Here is a 23,080-nt window from a genome sequence, read left to right on the forward strand (position 1 = left end):
CAAGTCTCTAAGCCTTATTCATCTGTAAAATGAGAATAATGGCTCCTACTTCAGAGTCATGCATAGGATTGCTCTGTATTCAATCATACTGCAGGTAGCACATAATAACCACGACATAAATGCTATGGTATCAGTGGACACAGGTGAGTGTCTCCATGGACAACAGGTAGATATGTTCTAAACAGCAGTTTCCATTAGCTTGGTAGAGTAAAAGAATGCAAAAAGTGAAAACAATTTATATATATATAATGTTTCTGCCAAGTCAAGTGCCACCGAAAGGTCCCAGACAAAGGAGAGTAATGTGTTACCTGAGGCCCTGAGCATGTAACTGACAATGACACCAAGGGTCTCAGCAGCCCTGTGGCCCCAGCAGTAGGGCCTGAACTCAGAGCTTCCCCATGTCCCAGCAGGATAAGCAAATGCAGAACAGAGGCAGGAATGGGGACAAGGCCACTTGAGGAAGGGGCTCATCGCCCTCCAACATCTGCAGCTCTGGCTCTCCACATGATTGGTCATTTCCTGAAGTTCCTCAAATACATCTGAAAGTGATCAAAGGGCTTCCAAGGGACAGGGGAGAAAAGAATGTCACCCAGCTTAGGATCATTGATATTCCTGGGCATAAGCCATGCCACCGTGGGCTTCGCTATTGTCATTCTTACAACAATACCAACAATCATGATTGTTGGCAAGCTCTTACCACAGCAGTCACAGTGCAAAATGCTTCACATGTATCCTGTCATTTACTCCTCACAAACCCCATGAGCCAGCTGCTATCACAATGCCTCCCGCAGAGGTGAACAAGCATCCTGTATGAGCCTTTTGTGGGAAAGGCTTGGCACTGAGCAACAGGGTTTATCACACTTAAACTGCATGCCCTGAGCCAGTCCAGGGCTGATCACCTCCGACAGTGCTGCCCAGGAGGCCTGGGGGCCACTGGTATGGCCATCTCCCTATGTCCACTGTGCTGCTTAAATCTCTAGGGCCCATCTGAATTTCCTCAGCAAAGCAGTCCCTTTTGCAGGGGGCAGGGAAGACCTGTGGCTCATATGACTGGTTGAATCAGTCCAGGAACAGTGGCTCTTAATTTATTTTCCCCACTGGGGCACACCCGACTGTCATCCCAAGCTACAACACTCACTGGTACAATTTCCAGAGTGCTCGAAGTGGTTCCACCTCTCCCTCTCATTCAAAACTCAGACCAGAAAATGCCTAAGAGAGATGTTATTGTAGGCGTGACCTTGAATCCTAAGTCATTCAAAAAATTTTAAATGCGAACCACCTATAGTCTCTGCCTTTCTTACTATTACTGTGATGTTTTACAAATGTCTAGGCACCAGGTGAAATAAAATACTGTTAGCACTCTCTCTTGCTCTCCTGCTGTATTTTTCTGCCCTGACCACTTCTTTTTTAATTTCTATTGCCTGTGCTCAGCTCCCTCCAACTGCAAAACTCCATCTTGATTTTCATTCCTTTGGAAAAAGAGATATATTAAAATCAAAACTTTGGTAGATTAGAAATGGGAATGAAGGGAAGGGCTGAGGGATAGGAACAGGAAAGACATAGAATGAATTGGACTTCACTTTCTTATGTTCATATATGAATACACGACCAGTGTAACTCCATATCATGGACAACCACAAGAATGGGAAGTTGGACTCCATGTGTGTATAACATATGTCAAAATACACTCTACTGTCATGCATGTCTAAAAAGAACAAATTAAAAAAGGGTGTGGGGATAAAAATAAAAATAGGAATTCAAAGATCCTGAAAATGGTCTTACCTTAGGCAGACATCTAAAATTACTATCTTCAGAGTTAAATAAACAGTCAAACCAAAAAAAGCAAAATTCGAACATAGATCAGCAGAAAAATAAATAAGTAACAAGCAGACAAAACCATCACCCACACAGTTCAATCCAACAGAAATCTGTGTAGGTGTTTGCTATTCCAGGTCCTCTGAGAGGTCCCCAAAGGAATGAAAAGACACCATCCCTGAACCCCAAGGTCAAGGGAAGAGAAACCAATGAAGAAGAAACTGCTCTACAATAGGATGAATACTCTAACAGAGCATGGGTCAAAACATGGTGGGGACATAAATGCCAGGGCAGAGTGCAGCTCTGGAGAGCAAGACTGAGATGAGAGAGGAATCCAAGGCAATGCTGAAGCTGGGCTTCAGGAAAGAATAGGGTGAAGAAAGAGAAGAAAGCATCCTTGGATGGAGGTCAAAGACATCAGGACAGGAAGTCTGGGGACCTGGGATCAATCAGGAGCAGGAAGAAGAGGAACAAGTTAGGACGTGGGTTTGCTGGAGCCAGTCTGCAAGGGTGTCTGTGCTTTATCCTACAAGCATTGCTGAAGCGGGGGATTCTGGGTGTGAGTGAGCATCCCTTGCAGGTTTGGGCAGGGCAATGCTGGGAAACCTTGAGGTTTACAGGTGCCTGGAAGCTGGTGTGGAAGGTGGGGGTGGGGGGCCCATGAGCATCTTGCTCTCTGTGTGGGGGGCATGGTGCTGGGTGCTGTGCCTTCCCCTCTTCTAAAGCTCAACATGACACTTTATACTTGCAGGTGAGGAAACAGACTCAGAGAGTGAATTGCTTTCCCCAGCCCTCCAATCTGGTACTCATACACAGAACTGGTGCCAGTCCCCACCTGCTGCTCTCCAAAGAGTCCCAGATGCCTCTGAAGAGTCCCACAACAGACTAGGATGGAGACAATGAGGTGCTCAGAGCAGTGGCTTAAATAAAAAGGGACCAAGGGGACAGGAACAGTGTTTCAGAGGTCTTTGTGTAGGAATCCAAATGCCCTTTCCACTTGTATTTTGGGGAAAAATTAACTAGCAGGAAAAGTGATGCTTTGAAACTTGCTCCATGTCACCTCTCTAGACCTGGAACCAGTACAGAGGATGTGCTGGTGTTGGGTGCAGATGTGAAGGAGGGTGGTCTCCACTACTGCCTACACCCTGCACCTCACAGCAAAGTGCATGAGCATGGCTCTAGGTAAGTAATTCACTCATCCATCTGCTCATTATCCATCCAGCCATTCAGGTGCAATTTCTAGACTAAACTTGGAGTTGATGGGCATGAAGGGTCACTTGAAACCCATCTTTTACTAACAGCAAGTTTAAGTAAATACCGGCACAAACGGATGCATTTATACATACACCTTCATGCAGACCTACACCTGTGTGCCAGAGTGCACACATTCGGAAGTGAAGGAAATGCCATTAGAACTTGAACCAGTCCCCTCAAACTGTGAATTTTTACTCTGTGATATAAAATGACCCAACCCATAAATGGGTTAAGGAACTGAACCAACATTTCACCGAAGAAGAAATTCAATCGATCAACAAACATATGAAAAAATGTTCAACATTTATAGCAATTAGAAAAATACAAATAAAAAAAATCTCTAAAATTCCATCTCACTACAGTCAGAATGGCAATTTTCAAGAATACAAGCAACAATAAATGTTGGCGAGAATGTGGGAGAAAAGTTTCATTCATACATTGCTGGTGGGACTATAAATTGGTGTGGCCACTTTGGAAAGCCGTATGGAGATTCCTCAGAAGACCTGGAATGGAACAACCATTTGACCCAGTTATCTCACTCCTAGGTTTATACCCAAAGGATTTAAAAATCAGCATATTACAGTGATGCAGCCACATCAATATTTATAGCAGCTTGATTCACAATGGCTAAACTATGGAAACAACCTAGGTGCCCTTCAACACATGAATGGATAAAGAAAATATGGTATACATACACAATGGAATATTACTCAGCTTTAAAGAAGAATGAAATGATGGCATTCGCCAGTAAATGAATGGAGCTGGAGAATATTGCACTAAGCAAAATAAGCCAATCTCAAAAAACCAAAGCCCAGTATTTTCTCTGATATGTGGATGCTAATTCACAATAAGTGAATTAGAATAGAGGTACTTTGGATTAGAGAGAGGGGAGTGAAGGAAGGGACAGTAGGGGGTTTGGAGATAAAAATGATAGTAGAATGAATCAGACATTAATAATATGATTATATGACTGGTGTGATCCTACATAATGTACAACTAAAGAAAGAGAAGTTATTCTCCATTCATGTATGATGTGTCAGAATGCATTCTACTGACATGTATAGCTAATCAGAACAAATTTTAAATAAATAAATAAATACAATATCATTTCCAAACCAGAAGAGAAAGACTGTGGGAACTTGAGGATGACAAATGTGCTGTCACTTCAGTGGCTCTATCTTACATGCGTCTTACCACAGACCTTAGTCCTCTGTGCTCATGTTGATAGACTAGGGGCTCCTGGAAAAGCAAACTGTGGCTTAGGAAGGTGCACTGGGACTTAGTGAGGACTGTGGTCACACAAAAAGCCATGGGGTAGAGGTTTTTGACGGTTTTTGTCTAGAACCAAAGCACAGTGTTCTCACCTGGAGTTTCTGACCTGGCCTCCCAGTTCCAATTTTGGGCCATGTCATATTTACATTCAGGTAGGGCTGGAATAGACCAGAGAGCAAGCTTCAAGCCTACAAATGATTCAGTTCAGAGTCCCAAGGAGAAGGAAGTCATTTTGAGTTGGAATTTGTTTTTGACTCCCTCGAGTCAGTCATTCTTTCTTGTGCATTCTCTCTCTCTCTCTCTCTCTCTCTCTCTCTCTCTCTCTCACACACACACACACACACACACACACACACACATGCAAAGGAAAAATAAAGCAAAAAAAATTACACAGCTTTCTAAAAGGTTTGTGCAGCTTCTTGCACATCAAATGGCTCTTAGAAAACAACATTTTAATGATTTCCGTGTAGACGAATCAGAAACATATGGATTAAATTTCCCTTAAAATATACACATGTAATTAAGGAGAAAAGTGCTTGGCAAAACACATTTTGTGTGTTTTATCAAACCCAACATTTGAAAAATAGGTTGAGACATCTAACAAATCCAAACCCATTATCCTGCCTGTCCTCCACAGCACGCGCAGGCGGCTTCTAGGCAGGGGACCCAATTCCACCTCATGGGACCCTCGCTCCTTCCCTGGGCTTTCTAGAAGAACACGTTGGGTCCTAACAGATAGAGTGATTCCTTGGGCTCTGCCACAGGGGTTATCAGCCTTCCTTTTCCCCATGCTGTTTTCATTTTCTGGGGCGGCCCCCAGCACAGCAGAGACTCCCAGCGCATTCCTGGCCACCCTGCTGGGGAGTCCAGCAGATGAAGCAATGGTCTGGGCTAAGCCTGCAAGGCACATGTCCCCCTTTCCTTTGCTGGACACTCTACTTCTCCCAGAGGCCTTCCACTGCCCCTCAAAGGAAGGAAGAGGAAACAAGATTAGGTTACTTCCAGTGTCTTTGTTGTTGTTGTTGTTGTTGGTATTGGGGATTGAACCCAGGGGCGCTGAACCCTTGAGCCACATCCCCAGCCTCTTTTTTAATATTTTATTTAGAGACAGGGTCTTGGCTGAGTTGCTTAGGGCCTCGCTAAGTTGCTGAGGCTGGCTTTGAACTCACAATTCTCCTGTCTCAGTCTCCTGAGCCTCTGGGATCACAGGTGTGCACCCCTCATGCCTGGCCTGTGCCTTTTTGTTTGAGAACAAAGTGGAAAAATTAAAAAACAAAAAAATCTGCAGTATTTATTCACTTACTCACCCTACAGTGGGTATCCATTTTGTACCTACTGTATAAGGGGTGTTATGCTGGGGCTCCTGCCCTCATGAAACCAATATTCTTTACTAGGCCTTATTCTCTGGGGTCCCAGGCCTCAGCCATGCACATGCCTCTCCTCTGGGCTCCTCCTCCCTCTTCTTCAACGTGATGGGGGTCCCTGGGTTCTAATGCCCAAGTCTCTCTTCAGCAAAGCTGTCAACATACTCTGCCTATCCGCTTGGTTTCCAGGATCTCCTGATTGTTTTCACAACCTCCCACTGCTCAACCAGCCCTCTCAGGCTTCATGGCTACTTTTCTGAGTCCCCATAGAGCAATGGCTATCCATGCTGCTGCTGGGGTCCAGCCCACACCACCTGCTCCACAATCCCCCATCCCCAGAAAGACGCTTCTCAGGCTTGGAGCCCCAGCACCTAATCACCTAATCCTGCTTTCTAACACCATGCCCTGTATGATTAGGTTTCAACAGATGCATTGTGGAGAGAAACACACATTCAAATCAAAGCACTTGCACACTGGGTCACCATTATGTCCAGGCATCATTCTACATGCTTAATTCTCAACGCCACCCCAGACAGGCCACCATGATTGGCAGCTCCAATTTATGAGTGAAGACAATGAGGCACAAACATTTTATGCAGTCACAGATATATTGGTAGGGCAAGGCTTGGGGGTCCTCTCCAGGCTGGTCCTCACTAGGCTGGATATGAGGGAGACTCTGGGCCCCAAGTATCCTCCCTCCCAGCCATCTTCCAAGTCGTCTTCTTCTTCTTTCTTGAAGAGTCTGTGAACCACCCAATGTCTTTTCACTTCAATTAGCCAGGGTATGATTTTGTCATTTGCAAGCATCAATGGGAAGGCAAGGGCTCTGGCTGACCCTTCCCAGCCCCGGAGGAACAGACATCATGGTGGAAAACACACTACCTAAAGAACAGAAAGCCCAGGGAAAAAGGAGGCGCAGAGCTGAATCAGTAGGCTCCCCACCCTCAGAGAACTCCAAGTGGAGAAGAAAGCAGTGCCAGAACAAAGGCACAGAGAAAAGCCACTCAGTAACCACAGGCTGAAGGAATGAAAGCTTCTGAGCTGCTTCTTTCTGGTTTTTTAACCAAAGATTGAATCAGGGGGCACTTAACCACCGAGCCACATCCCCAGGCCTTTTTTATATTTGATTTATTGACAGGGTCTTCCGGAGTTGCTCAGGGCCTTGCTAAGTTGTTGAGGCTGGCTTTGAATTGGCGGTCCTCCTGCCCCAGCCTCCTGAGCCCCTGAGATTACAGGCATGCGCCACCTCGCCCAGTTGATCTGCTTCTTAAGAATGGACATTTGGATAAGAAGGGACAATAGGAATGAACGTTCCATGAACAGAAGGGATTTCACCTGAGTGAACACAGGTGGAAAGTGAGAAGAGGTTTGACTGAGAGTAGAGCCCATCTATTTCTCTCTCTCTCTCTCTCTCTCTCTCTGTCTCTCTCTCTCTCTCTCACACACACACACACATACAAACATGAGCACACACACATACAGATAACGTATAATATACATACACAACTTCAGCCCAGAAAGTACTTTAAAAAGGGAGGGGGGGGGTTGGCTTTATGTGCATCCTCTGCCAGATCTTAGCAGTTCTCACAGAAGCCTCCTGTGTCTCCTCGTGGAAGATATGGAGTCACACACAGCTTTGAAGGTATCAGCCCTCAGTCTTCAAAGTCTCCCCTGGGAGCCAGGCACAGTGGCACATGCCTGTATCACCAGTGGCTTAGAAGGCTGAGGCAGGAGAATCACAAGTTCAAAGCCAACCTCAGCATCTTGGTGAGGTCCTAAGCAACTTAGCAAGACATTGTCTCTAAATCAAACATAAAAAAGGGCTGGGGATGTGGCTCAGTTGTTACGTGCCCCTGGGTCCAATCTCTGGCACCAAAAAAAGAAAGAAAGAAAAGTCTCCCACAAAGAGCATCTGTTGTAAATAAGTTGCTGCATCTATCAACTGGGCACTTGAGAACCCTTTAAAATGCATTTCTAAAGACCCTAGGACTGTAGTTCTTTGAATGTCCAGGGCAACAGCAGGGCTTGCCCAGGAGCCACCACCTTTGAAGCCATAAGTCTTTTCAGTGTCTAAGACAAAAGCAACCACAGAGGCAGGCAGTGACCTAGCAGCCAAGGAAGCAGAACATGGGAGAAAACAGGAGTTTACCAGCCAGTTCCATCTAGAACTGAAATTATGCCCAAGAACATAACTCTGTGCCCACAGGGTCCCGGCTGCTAGGAAAGAATGACCTTGTATTGGTTTCCTTCGTTAATGGGCAGGATCTCCAGGAACCAAGCTTGGAGCATGTGTTTTGAGTACACGTCATCAATAACTAGATCTGTGCTGGAGGGCTTTCTAAACATGAAACGCATTTCTTCAGTTTGAAAAGAGAAAAGGCTGCGGGGCTGGTTTGAATTAGATAGAGTGAAGACAAGAATTTTCCGAAGTTCCCTTCCCTCTCCCTTGGGCAGCTGAGAGAAGATAGAGTACCTGGCTGACCCTGGTCCTTGCCTTACAGCCTGAATGGGTGGTGATGGAATCTGGGTAGAAGATGATGGACAGGTCCCATGCAGGCTACAAAGGAGGACATTAAATGTCATTCCCTACCTCCCATTGCTCAAGAGACTGGAACTTTAGGACTCTGCCTCGTGATCCTCACAAACACAACTCAACAGCCTGTGTGATCAATGCTGGCTCAGGTCCCTTGCGTATTGCTAACATTGACAGGTACAATTATGCCTTTAAATCTCAGGGTGCAATTAAATCTCTATAATGGTGCTAATGGCTCAAGCAACCTTGAAGCAGCTGTCGTTTTTTAAAAGATCATTGTGAATGGTTTTATGCGTAAAATTGCTCTGTAAAATCTTGTTAATTTTTCATCTTCTGATGAGAATGTATTTAATGCTAAGAAGATGGCTTGCTTCCAGCCACAGTGCACAGAAAGGGACAGTTTCATTTAGGTCTTCATCAGCTGACAAGATTGCCTTGAAGGACTAAGCCTCACTGAACAAAGCTGAGCTCAGCCTTCTGAGATTCACTTCCCTTTGTGCCTTAAGGAAGAGACCAAAGTAAAGATTAGGGCAGAGGACACTGCCCTATCCAGAGTCCTCTGATGGCTATTCAGACTAATATCAATTCTCCAAAGGGAGAGGGGGAAAAAAAGGTCTATCGTGGCCCCACTCTCATGAGCAAGTGGCAGGTCCCCTCCTTAATTTTTCCACTGTCCCCTGGCTTTCCTTTACTGTAGCCAGTATATGACACCTGGTGTTCTAATGATCTCATTACCTGTTTGTTCCCAATTCAACTGTGAACCCCTTGAGGGAAGAGCTGTGTCTAGCTTACCACTGACACTATATGACAATAACTGTTGGAACAATAAATGAGAGGAGGGACTTATTTCCCTGAATCTTAAGGATGGGTAACAGGTAAAGCAGGAAAGGGAGACAGTAAGGATCCAGAGATCCAGCCATAAAGAGCAGGCACAAAAGAAATGCTTCAGAAACAGTGAGTTGGAAGCCCTTTCATTATTGATTGAGACCCTTAAACAGTGACCTAGAACAAGTCAGAAGCTTGATTAATAGTCATGTTATTTCCCAATAATAACAATGATAGGTAAAATGCACTGAGTACTTTCTGTGAGCTACTGCTGCGCTAAGGGCTATACACACCTCTCAACAACCCTCTGAGGGAGATGGAATCCTTAGGCTCAGGGAGACACAGCACACAGGATCACAGAGCCCATACAAGGAAGAACAGGGTCCAAATCAATAGCCCTTGCTCTCAACTACTGCACACTTAGAATTCTGAAATGGGATGCTGTGATAAAAACTGCTGCTGATATCTTTGAAAACTTGATGGCAGACAACAGGGTAGATTTTTCCTCTAAAGACATCATGACTTTCTGACTTGCTTATCTCAGGACAAACATTTGTTTAGGAGACTCCAGATATGACAAAGTAGAGCAAAATTCAAATGAAGAATGGTGAGGGTGGAAATGTTGAGAATAATTTGAGCCCTGGGTAAATGTCATCTCACTTGGGCTTCCCAAACGCCTCAGGAGGCAGACACTATTATCACTCACATCATAGAGAGGAAACTGTGATCCAAAGGGATGAGGGGACACCCCCTAGGTCACAGCCAGAAACAGGTAGAAGGCAAGTTCCCCCCAACCCCCGCCAGAGGCCGTAAGATGCCACAGTCCAGTCCTCAGCCACTAAAATCCCAAATTGAGTGGGTAGATGAGAATTTCTGGAAAAGAACTCGAGGGGTCTGTGTGAAGACTTGAGGCAAGGAGTCACAACCCTGGAGACAAGGACCTCTGCTACAGTCTGTGCCGTATTGTGGTCTAAGGAAATACTGCAGCTGATCCAATGGCAACCCCTGAAGCTCTGGGGCCCTGCCCTGATGTACCGTTTCAGGGATCAGAGCAAGGTTAACGCAGGGCTCAGTCAATCAGAGCCTGCAGGTGAAATCCAGTCATGCCTACTTGCAGATAAAAAGTTGTCCTGGAACACAGCCATGCCAGTTGACTTACCTATTGTCTAGGGTTGCTTTTGTGCGGGAACAGCAGAGTTGAGCAGTTGCAACAGACAATATATGACCTGCAGAGCCTTCAGTAGAAAAAAGTCTACCAATCTCTAGACTTTATGTGAGGGGTTTGTTGGAAACAGCAGTCCTGCTTCTCCAAGAAGAACAGGCACAGGGCTTTACCTACCCAGTTGCTGCTTGACATACTTGGCTTATAATTATATTTTTTAAAAAAGAAAGAAGAAGAACAACAACATTATATCCCAAATCCTTGCCTCTCAAGCCCCCGACTCCACCTCTAAAAGGAACAGTAGCAGGGGCTCTTACCTTTGTTGTACATGTTGGTTGGCACTTGAACGTCACTCAGACTGATGTTCACAGGCAAATTATTAAAATGGTCATTGGGGGCTAAGATGAATTCCTTCCCCAGTTCCAAAAAATTCCCGTCTTTGTCCCTTTCATTGATCAGTACGGCATTGAAGTATTCATACTGAAAGAAAAAGTCAGAAAATGTTACACGCAGCTCAGGGAGGAAGACTGTGAACTCAGACGAGCCAGGGCATGGGTCATGTGCCCTACTCTACTCCTGTAATCTCTTCAAGTCTTAGAGACCGTCTGTGGCTTTGTAGGCACAGGCGTGATAGCACTATATAAATATTTGCCAAAATCATTAGATATTCTTGAAAGAACATGAATTTAAGGGGCTGCATGGTACTTTCTTATGTGAAAATAGAGAAAATTACCCTAAAATATTTTAATTCTTTAATTTGCAAGATAAATCCTGCCCTAATGCAGCCTACATCTAAGTTGAAAGAGGCTTAAAAAAAATCAATTAAAAAAATAATAGGTATATCTACATTAGATCATCCCTGTTTGCTATGGAAAAATAACAAAGCAGTAAGGGGAAGAGCAGAAGGACTGTGGAAAGACTGTGCTTTTACGTGTGGCATGCTACCATGGTGACATCTGCACAGGGAGGAAGCCAGTTGGCTGGGCACCTAGAAGAAGCATCCCAAAGAGAGCAAGAAGAAAAAGGCCCTCACATGGGAGTGTTAGGGTACCTTTTACAAATGGCTGTGTCATCATGATCTAACCTACATAAAATGTCCACTTGGTGCTGAAAGTTATTCTAAGCTTTTCAGGGCTAACTCATTTGGTTCTTCTTGCCCAGCTCAAAGATTTTTTTATGAGATTCCTCAGTTCACAAATGAGGCCACTGAGGTACAGAGAATTGATGCACCTTCCCAAAGATTACACAACTGATAAGCAGAGCCAGAATTCAAACACAGAAGAGCTGTATCCAGAATTCGTGTTCTTATGTTCTATGGTATTATTGAAAGAGAGTCAACTACAGGCACAGCTGGAATTAACAGATCAGGCTATGATTATATGATTAATATGATGAGGCCATTGATGGAAAAAGTGGACAATATGCAAAAACACATAGATAATATAAGCAGAGAGATGGATATTCAACAAAGCAATATCAAATGCTAAAAAATAAAAAATACCGTAACAGAAATCAAAACTGCCCTGGATGGCTCATCAGGAGATTGGACACAGCTGAGGAACCAGTGAGATCAAAAACATGTCAATAGAAGCATCTCAAATAGAAGAACAAAAGGGAAAACAAGGAATCAAATATCAAAGAATTGTAACAATTATAAAAGGAGTAAAATAAGTAATTAGAATACCAAAAGGAGAAAAAAGAAAGGAAATCAAAAAAATATTTGAAGTAATAACGGCTGAGAGTTTTCCAAAATTAATGACAAACACTAAACCACGTTCCAGGAAGCTCAGAGAACACCAAGCACAATGAATAATTCAAAAATCTACACCTATGCATATCACAGTCAAGTTGCAAAAATCAATTTTTTTTGAGGAGGGTTCATGAAATTGGATCCATGGGCACTTAACCACTGAGTCACATCCTCAGCCCTTTTTATTTTTTATTCTGAGACAGGATCTCACTAAGTTGCTTAGGTCCTGAGGTTGGCTTTGATTTTTCAGTCCTCCTGCCTCATCCTCCAGAGTTACTGGGATTACAGCTATAAGACACCTTGCCCAGCTCAAAGATAAATTTTTGAAAGAAGCTAGAGGGGAGAAAAATATTACCTAGAGAAAAATAAGGATAAACATCACATCAGACTTCACTTCAGAAACTGTGCAAACAAAAAGAGAGTAGAGTGATTATTATAAAGTTTATGGTAAGTTAAATGAATAAAAGACCAGCAGGAGGAAAGGGGAATATTCTGTGCCATGATTTAAATGTGTCCCTTCCAAAATTTAGGTGTTGGCAAAGTGATAGTATTAAGCAGTGGGGCTACTAAGAAGTGATTTGATCATGAAGGTCCCTTCCTTGTGAATGGAATCATATGTCCTTATAAAAGGGTTTGATAAAGACAGTTCATCTCCTTTTGCTCTTTTGCTTTCTAATCATGTAAAGATACAGTGTTTCTCCCCTCTGGAGGATGCAACATCAAGGTGTCATCTTGGGAAAACAGTAGTCCTCTCCAGATACTGAACCTGCTAGCATCTTGAACTTGGACTTCCCAGCCTCCAGAACTATGAGAACATGAATTTCTGTTCTTTATAAATTACTCAATATCTGTTACCCTCAATATCTGAATTCTGCTGAAGCAGTACAAATGAGTTAAAACAAAAATCAATAGAACTGCAAGGATAAAGGAATAAATTCGCTATTACACTGAAGTTTTCAACACCCCCTTATCAGTTAGTGACAGAATTTGTAGGCAAAAAAAAAAAATGGCAAGAATATAGTCAAAATGAAAAGTACTATCAATTGGATCTAATTGACATTTATAGAATATTCACCTAACAAGTGTAGAATACATTTTCTTCGAGCACATGAAGATCCAGTTTGGAACACTCACCAAAACTAGTCACATTTGGGGCCATAAAACATAACTTCACGAGTTTAAAGGTACTATTCATGAAGTGGTAGAGGATTACTTGAAAGTGAACTCAACAACAAGATGGTAAGTTAGTACAACTACTATGGAAATCAGTACAGAGGTTCTTCCAAAGAATAGGATTGGAACCACCATATGACCCAGTTATACCACTTCTCAGTATTTCTCCTCAAGAATTAAAGTCAGCATAAATATAGTGATACATGCATACCCGTGTTTATAGAAACACAATTTACAATAGCCAAACTATGGAACCAGCCTAGATGTTCATCAATAGATAAATGGATAAAGAAAATGTGGCATCCATACACAATGGAATTTTATTCAGCCACAGAATGAAATATGTCATTTGCAGGAAAATGAATGGAACTTGAGAGCACTATGTTAAGCAAAATACGCCAGAGCTCAGAAAATTAAGGGTCATATGTTTTCTCTCAGATGTGAAAGCTAGAGAGGAAAATGGAAAATAAAAATGTGGGGAAGGGGAAAATCTCATGAAATTAGAAAATGGATCAGTGGAGTAGAGGAAGGGAACCAGGGGAGGGAGAAGAGAATGAAAGGGGAGGTAGTGGAAAATGAAATATAGCAAATTATATTACGTGCATGTACAAATATGTCACAATGAATCCCACTATTATATATAGTTATAATGTACCATAAAATATATTTAAAAAGGAAATTAAATTACAATAAAGTCTTAAAATTAAAACTGAAAACTGTAAATGTATATTAAAAACTCCAGAGAAACTACCAAAATAATTTTTAAATGAAGTATAATTTATGTGCCAAAAGAGGAGAGCAAATTAAATTACATAGGGATGCTCAGTTAAAACTAGAGAAGGCAGAAAAATAATAAAAGACAAACAAAACAAAACAAAAAGAATAAAGGCAGCGAATGGAAAAGTTACAAATGTGGTTCATATTAACCCTACTATACCAATAAGTACTTTAAATGTTAATAGTCTGTATATTTATTCACTTATTTATTGGCACTGGGGATTAAACTCAAGGCTTGTTCACTACCAAGCGACTTTCCCAGTCCTTTTTTTTTTTTTTAATTTTGAGACAGGGTCTCACTAAGTTGCAAACTTACGACCCTCCTGCCTCTGTCTCCTGAGTCACTGGAGTTACAAGTATGAGCCACTGAACCAGGCCTAACAACACAATTTAAAAGAAAGTGATTGTCATAATAGATTTTAAAAAAAAACACTCAAAACAAGACCCCACTATATTTTATCTTAAAGAAATTTGCACATAAAAACAGGTGGATTAAAATCAAAGGGATGCAAAAAGATACACTATGCAAACACTAATCAAAAAGCTGGAGATGCTACATTAATTTCAGACAGAGAAGATTTTAAACCAACGAGAATTATCAGGGGGAAAGATGGGCACAACTAATCATAAAGAGGTAAATCCCCCAAGAAGATACAACTACCCTTAAAAATGTGTGCAGGCAACAACAGACCATTAAAATACATGAAGCAAAGATCAATAGAACTGCAAGGATAAATGAATAAATTCAATATTACTCTGAAGTTTTCAACACCCCCTTATCAGTTAGTGACAGATTTAGTAGGCAAAAAATGGCAAGAATATAGTCAAAATGAACAGTACTATCAATTGGATCTAATTGACATTTATAGAATATTCACCTAACAAGTGTAGAATACACTTTCTTCTCAAGCATGTGAAGATCCTGCTTGGAACACTCACCAAGACTGGCCACATTTGAGGCCATAAAACAAAACTTCAGGAGTTTAAAAAAAATGAAAGTGATACAAAGTCTGCTCTCAACTAGAAATCAATAACAAAAAGCCCCCAAATACTAGAGATTGAACCACAGACTTCTAAATAACACATGGATCAAAAAAGAAGTCTCATGAGAAATTCGGAAATGAAAATACAACTGATCAAAATTTATGGGATGAAGCAAAATCAATGCTTAAAGGGAAATTTGTAGCACTGAGTATATATGTATTAGGAAAAAAAAAAACCTGCAATCCATCATCTAAGTTTCTGGTTTAGGAAACTAAAAAAGATTGTACTAAATCCAAAGTAAGCTGGAAATAAAGAAATAATGTGTGGGGGTTTTTGTTTGTTTGTTTGTTTGTTTTTTAATTCTCAGAACTGAAATCAATAAAATTGAGTATAGGAAAGCAATAGAGAACATCAATGAAACCAAATGTTGATTCTGTTAAAAGGTTTATTGCACTAAAAAAGAAACAAAGCAAAAATCGGCAAAGGAAAGAGGTACATTAGATAAAGTCCAGAGGAAAACTGCTCCAAGTTTCCAAAAGCCTGGCCCCAGTGTAGTCCCACAATTAGCACTCAATTCTTCCATTAAGGACTTCAACAACCCCTTCACAATGGTCTCTACCAGGGATGCTCATCAGAGACTCAGTGCTCAGGATATTTCACTGGGGGTTGATCAGGTAGCAACACTATTTGCCAACTTCACCTAGTTGATATTTATTCAACTCCACACCTAACAACTGGGCAAAGCACATATATTATGTCAATATTTTAATAAAGAACAATTGAAGGGGCTGGGGTTGTAACTCAGTGGTAGAGCACTTCCCTAGCATGTGTGAAGCACTGGGTTCGATTCTCAGCACCACGTATAAATAAAGGAATAAAATAAAGGTCCATCAACACCTAAAAATATATATTTTTTTAAAGAACAATTTTTTTTAAAGAACAATTGGAAACTGAAATTGAAAACAATAGCATGGAAACATAAAATACTTAGGAATAAATTTTTTAAATCTGTGAAATGCCTGAAAAATATAGAATATGTCTGTGAGAAATTAAAGAAAATTGAAATAAATGGAGAGAGAGACTTTGCTGAAGAATCGGAAAATGCTTTATGAAGATGACAATTATTCCCAAAGGGACCTATAAATTCAATAAAATCCCAATCAAAATAGCAAAAAACTCTTTATAGAAATTGCCAAACTGATTTTAAATTTTATATGAAACAAAAGGTAGCTAAATAAAAAAAAAAAAAAAAACTTTTAAAAAGAATAAAAAATGCTAGGCCTCACATCCCTGACTAATTCTTAGTCTAATTAATCAAAACAATGTAGTATTGGCATTAAAATAGACTAATCATTGGAATGAAAGAAAGTCCACAAATAAAGCAACACATATTTAGTCAATTGATTTTCAATAAAGGTGCTTAGATAATTGAATGGGGAAAGTTTTGGGTATTTTGTATTTTGGGTTTTTTTTTTTTTTTTTTTTTGTACCAGGGATGGAACTCAAGGGTGCGTAACCACTGAGCAACATCCCCACCCCTTTTCATACTTTATTTTTATTTTGAGACATGATCTTGCTAAGTTTCTTAGGGCCTTGCTAAATTGCTGAGACTGGCGTTGACTCAGGATCCTCCTGCCTTGGCCTTCAGAGCTCCTGGGATTATAGACAGGTATGCGTCACAACTCCCAGCAGTGGGGAAATTATTTTCAGCAAATTGTACTGAAACAAATGACTAAACATATGAGAACAACATCCTCAACTCCTAAGTCACATCATATGCATATTAATTCAAGGTGGATGATACGACTCATTTTCTAGAAAAAAAAGTGAAAAATACCCTTGTGACCTTTAAGTAGACATTGATTTCTTAGGATACAAAAGCACTCACAATTTTTAAAATTTATAATTTGGACTTTAGGAAAATTCAAAACTTCTGATCATTACATTTACCATTAATAAAACAAAAAGAAAAGCCACTGCTAAGGAAAAAGTATTTATAATACAATAGTCTGACAAATGCCTTGCCCTCGGAATGTGTAATGAACTCTCACAACGTATCTTAAAATGTAAACCATAGTATGGGCACATGTTACAAAGGAAGGTATATTAACAGCCAATATGCAGACTGAACTGTGTTCCACATCATTAATCAACAGGGAAATGCAAAATAACGCCCCCCAAAACCCCAATCAGGGTTGTCATACCCACAAAATAGCTAAAATTAAAAATCCTTATGATGTTAAATGTTGCCTATGATGTAGAGTAACCAGAAATCTCATATACTTCTTATGAAAATATAAAATGTCTATGAACACTCTGGAAGAACATTTTGCAGCTTCTTATAAAGCGTTTAGTACCCCTTGACCCAGCAATTCCACTCCTAGGTATTTACCCAAGAGAAATGAAAACATATGCCCACAAAAATATTTATGTGAATATTCATGAAAGGCCCATTCATGATAGCCAAAATATGAAATAACCCCAATATCCATAAACAGGTGAAGGGATAAAGGAATCTATGATATCCAAACAATGGACTATTATTCAGAGACAAATTACTGATACACTCAAAATAGGAATGAATCTCACAAATATTATAAGTGAAAGAAACCAGAGACAATAGAGCATGCATATGTGAGTCTATGTGTTCTTTTATATTTTCCAAGTTCCAGAGCAGGCAATTGTGATGGTCATCTGGTAGCTTCTGGGTGGCAGGTGAGGGTCTTCTGGGAGTTACAAGAGATCTCTGGAGCGTAGTAAATATTGTGTCTTTATGAAGCCTTGTTATTGGGTATATCCATTTACCAGTACTCAGTAAAATATTCTATTTTACTTTACAAATTAATGCCTCAATTAAAAAAAAAATGGAAGTCACAAAACAACCTTTCAATTCTTTCTGAATTATTAACAACTTTACAGAGGGCTGGGGTTGTGGCTCAGTGGTAGAGCGCTTGCCTGGCACACATGAGGAGCTGGATTCAATCTTCAGCACCACGTAAAAATAGATAAAGTAAAGGTATTGTGTCCATCTATAACTTAAAAATATAAAAGAACTTTATAGAGATGGAAATCAAGTGAATGAATTCCAACTTTAACCATTTTGTAAAGCGGAATTAACCATATTATAGCATCCAGAAACAAGAGAAAGCCTGGTGGTCTTCCTACTGAAACACCAACCCAAGGGAGCACCTTGAAATGCAGCAATACCCTGACCAACTCCAGAAGCGCCCAAGGCCAAGGAGACAGTAGTGAGGGCTGCGCCTTCCAGAAATCTGCTTTCTAGGAATCACTGCAGCAGGCTTCTCCCCCAAGCACTGTGTTAAGTGAAGTCTTCATTTTCCATAGAAGCTCTGCACAGATTATCAGCACTTTCCCAAATCGTCACCTCCCTCCTCTCTTAGAACTGGGAGTTGCATTAACAAAACAAAGCTTTGGCCTGCTGGGAAAAGGACAATGAAACCATGGTTCACCCAGGGCTCTCTGGAGGCAGCTTCTAAATTGTCTTTTAATTGAATAATCCCCACAGACCAGAATGCAGATGAAGTGAGGACAGAAAGGTAGGGGAGCAGATTTGGTTTACTGGCTGTCATCCTTTACTGGGGACAGCTGTTATATTCTGCTGGAACTTTGTGTTCTATTTCTCCTCCCCAAATCCATTTGTTTGTCTGTATTGATTTTGAAAAGGCTGATTCCATTAAAAACTAGAAGAATCTTTGGCAGGCTTTGGAATGCACTGGTGTCCCGAAGAGGGTCAAAGTGGCTTTGTCCCTAGGATCAGGTGGAGGAAAGGATGTGTTTAGCCAAGTCACCTTGGTATTTCTGAATCCTTGTCTGATATGGGATCAGAATAAATTAATCCTTTTGTGAGTATATCTGATGACCTACTAAGTGGGAAGAGGACACAAAGGAAACTAATCCAGAGGATAAAATATGGCACATAAAATACCAGGGGCAACGTGGCCAGTGTGCAGTTCACAGAACCTGACCCATATCATGCTCAGAATGAGCTGGTTCCGTGAAGAAATGGCTCGAGTCATTCAACAGGGCAGGGCTGGGCGAAACTTTTCTGGCAAGGGTCAGACAGTAAATATTTCAGGCTACGGAGTGGATTATAGGGTATTCATGGCAATGATTCAATTCTGCCATCACAGCTTGAGAGCAGCCATAGATGGCACCCAAAGAACAACTCTGGCTGTTGCAGCAAAGCTTCAAGTATCAGAAATTTACAAAATATTAGGCCTTTGGGATAGAGCTGGCCATTTCCCTGCAGAGTGCTATGGGATATGTGAGAAGCAGAAATTTAAAACAACAATAACAATTTCTCTGGGTAAAAGGATCTTCAGCAAAGATGCACCAGGACCAAGCCTTGGCAGATGGGGTGCCAATAAGATCAGGAGAGAGAGCAGAAATAAAGGTCTGGGAGCAGGCAGGCAGGGAAGGGGCAGGCAGGAGGACCTCAGAGAAGATATCAGAGTAAAGAGCAAATTAGAGTGGCACCCTCTCTTTCGGGATTCCAGTGGCTCCCTCTGCGCGGCATGAGGAGTGGCACTTCTCTGCTGTGTCCCAGAGCGATGACTACAAATTATGATCTGTGAAACTCTGAGCCGCTCCACAGAACGCTGACAAGGAAACATTTTTGAAAGCAGCAAAGTTTGGGAAACACAGGGAGAGCTGAGTTCAAGGAAAAACACAGAGAGTTCCTTCACTGCAGAACTTCTCAGAGCCTTCAACTCATTCTGAGAATAAACACTGTACACTTTAAGTTTGTTGGGGAATATTGTAGGCAGAATTCCCCAGATTTAACTGACATGTAGCTGTCCATGAAGTAACACGGGGCTCATTTACATATACTTGTTTGACAGTTTTAGTCACACACAGTTCCCCCCATAAGAGACCAGTTGTACAACCACAGTTGTGCCCATGTTCACTCACTTTTGTATCCCCAGGCCCTGGCATGGAGACATCTGATAATCATATGTTGGTTGACTGACCAAATGACCATGTCCAAATCCATTTGGTCCAGGTCTATCACAGGATCTGCATTCCATGGACCCATCTTCACAGTCAACTCCTGGCTCTGTGATGCCCAGGAAAGTGACCAGGCAGGTTAGGAAGAGCCACACTGTAGGCAGTGATTCCCATGGACTCAGGAAAGTGAAAGTTGTAGGGGACGAACTCACACAGATGCACGGCCTCTGTCACAAATATGGAAAGAGGGGTGGGTCCAAAGAAGTGGGGCAAAGGTGAATTGAGAAGGGACCAGAACTGCTGGGCTGTGCTGACCTCATAAGACAAAGAGAACAAGGCCAAACTCGGCAATACCTGTGGCTTCCCCAAGGGCCACCTGGGCATCCTACTGGCCACCCTTTCAATGAATTGTCACAGAAGGTAGCAATTTTCACTTTTTTTTCCCCTCTGTGGTGCTGGGGATTGAACCCAGGGCCTTGTGCGTGCAAGGCAAGCCCTCTACCAACTGAGCTCTATCCCCAGCCCCAACTTTCACTTCTGACAGGGGTGCCAGTAGGTCCAGCTTCAGATTCAGTGGATTCACTAGATGGTGAGAAGGTTCCGTTTGTGTGCCTTCTCTGCTGGGCTGGCGGTGACAGCCTGTATGTGTTGAGAAGGCTTCTGAGGCAGTATCTCAGCCCCAGGAAAGCATGCCATCCTCTGACTGGTGGCCCAGTTTTTCCCACACCACCCACATCCTTGAAAACTCATCACTCCCCAGTTTGGGGGTTGGCAAACTTTTTCTATAAAGAGCCAGATAATAAATATTTTAGGTTTTGCAGGCCAGACAGTCTCTGTTGCAACATTCAATTTGGCTGTTTTACTGAAAGCGACCCCATTGCAATACATAAACAAATGGGTGTGGCTGTGTTCCAATAAAACTTTATTTACACAAACAAGGCAGCTGGCAGAAGAGAGCCTAGTTGTTCCTGAACCTTGCCCCGGTTCCCTCTTCACTCTTTCCATGTGACATGCACCTAATCTCACACATCAATATGTCCTAAGGCAATGCTTCTCAACTCTGGCCAAACTTCAGTACAATTAAATCTGAATCTCTGGGTGGGACCCAGCATCAGGATTCTTTTGGTCTCCCCAATTGATATCAGTGTGTGGCCTAGGCTGGGACAGTGATTCCAAGGGTGGCCACTGTTTCCCCTTCCTGCTGGGTAAGCCACATCACAGAGCTCCAAGACATGGTTGCAAAGAACCTGCTTCATGGAGAAAAAGTATCTGTTCCGCACGTTTTGGCTTGGAAATTGAATTCTACATTGAAAGTTCTCTAATTACTTCCTGTGTGCACTTGCTGCAGAGACAACCTACCGTGAACTCCCTGAGAGGAGGATCTGTGCTTCTCCTCAGGCTCACTCACTACTGTACCTGACAACATCACAGAATCCAGCCTGGAACTGGATCCAGGATCCACGGTCAGCAGCAAATCATGTGCCCACTCAGTAAGTGATTGCATTAGCCAGGGTCCTCCAGAGAAACAGGAGAGATGATTGAGAGACAGATAATAAGATATTCGTATCTAGGATAATCAGATATTTGTATTTTCCTTAGAGTACCTCAGTCTTCTCATCTGTAAAATGCAGTAACTGGGAACTCCACCACTGTAATCAGCATCCAACATGATATAGGTAAGAACTCAGGCATCCATGCTGAGTAGCTCCATTGGCCTGCAAGGCTTGGACTCGCCCACTCCCCCAGAAGCCCTTCCCCTTCTCAATGGATTCTTTGGCCCTTTCCTATTCACCCCACTGGAAATCCTCAGAGGGTGTGTTTTGTATGGTGAACCTCTAAGAGCAGGCAGAAACCTTGGGTTCCTGGTCTCCTGGAGCATCTGTCCTTCCCAGAAACACTGGTCTCTGTCACGGAGCCCAGGGCCTAGAGGCTGTCAGTCAAAGGCAATGGGATGAATAACTAGAGGGACACTATTTTTCTGTACCACTTAGGAAACATTTTTATGTTTCACTGTCAGCCAGGAAGACATGTCCCTCTCTGCAAATTAGTTCCCAGTCAAGAGAGGAATCTGAGAAACCTCCTTCTCATCCAGAGCCTCTCTCTCTGCCTGGATTTCACTCCATAGTCCGTCATGAAGTCAGACACCACCCTGGTCTGGCCATGATTTCAGGGACTTCAGGGACGGCACCATGTTTGCATCCTAAAACACCTAGCATCCTTCTGACCCGAAGTGGGAGTGGTAACACCTACCTCTTCAGGGCTTTCTGAGGATGGAATGGCAGAAAATGCACAAATGTAGTGGGCAAAGTGCCCATAGCAGGCTCTTAATGGATTTTGGTTCTCTCTTCTTTAGTGCTCCCCCTGCCACTCCTGCTCTGGGATGATGGCCAGCTTTTTACAACTTAGATTAGAAAATAAAAATTAACAGGAATATTAGTTCCAAATGAGCCAAGCAAATATCCAACTCCCCATGCATGCGTATCCTTCACGGAAGTGACATGTACTAGCTACTCACGCAAGCCCCTCTCCCAAGGTCTAGTGCCGTCTGGTTACTGCTCAATAATCTCATTTTCTCTTTATATGTGAAAATTGATTTTTAAATTATCTGTTCCAGAATATTTCTAGGTATTAACATTACATTAACTCACTTATAATTCCCCAAGTGTCACAGTTCCTTTTAAAAAAAGCAGATAATGAATATCCCTTTCCTAGCCATCTGGAATCTCTAGCCTCTGAGAGTCCTCAAGTCCAAATACTAACAGCCTCCTTAACAAGCCACTTAGGCAGGCCTTGGACGGCTGCCTTCTGCAGGCGAGCTGGCCACTTGGCATTTCATTTTAAGAGCCTCAGAGTGGAGTGTTTAACTTCAGCATGCTGGGTTCAAATCCCAGCTCCTCTGCTGAGCCAGAAGCTGCTATCTCATCCCTAAAATGGGTTCACAACTGCCCATATTATTGTGAAGTTGTCTTGGAGAATAGATGGTTGCCAGGCGTGGTGGCATTCACCCATAATCACAGTTGCTCTGGAAGCTGAGGCAGGAGGATCCCAAGTTCAAAGCCAGCCTTAGCAACTTAGCAAGGCCATAAGCAACTCAGTGAAACCCTGTCTCAAAATAAAATATAAAAAGGGCTGGGGATGTGGCTCAGGGACCAAGTGCCCCTGAGTTCAATCCCTGGTACCAAAACAAACAAACAAACAAACAC

At 42.2% G+C, this 23,080-nt stretch overlaps 1 protein-coding gene across 1 annotated transcript in view; it reads right to left on the reverse strand.

The window, feature by feature from the left end:
- The window catches only part of Cacna2d3 (calcium voltage-gated channel auxiliary subunit alpha2delta 3), a gene marked incomplete at its 5' end in the record, with an annotated part of 864,940 nt that overhangs the window by 515,846 nt on the left and 326,014 nt on the right, over nucleotides 1-23,080 (reverse strand). Inside the window, one exon of the mRNA XM_048801015.1 lies at nucleotides 10,543-10,705. Within this exon, the coding sequence (XP_048656972.1) occupies nucleotides 10,543-10,705 (163 nt within the window). The remainder of the gene's footprint in view (nucleotides 1-10,542; nucleotides 10,706-23,080) is intronic.

The sequence above is a fragment of the Marmota marmota genome, unplaced genomic scaffold (genome assembly GCF_001458135.2).
Source record: "Marmota marmota marmota unplaced genomic scaffold, marMar, whole genome shotgun sequence".
NCBI classification, from domain to species: Eukaryota; Metazoa; Chordata; class Mammalia; order Rodentia; family Sciuridae; genus Marmota; species Marmota marmota.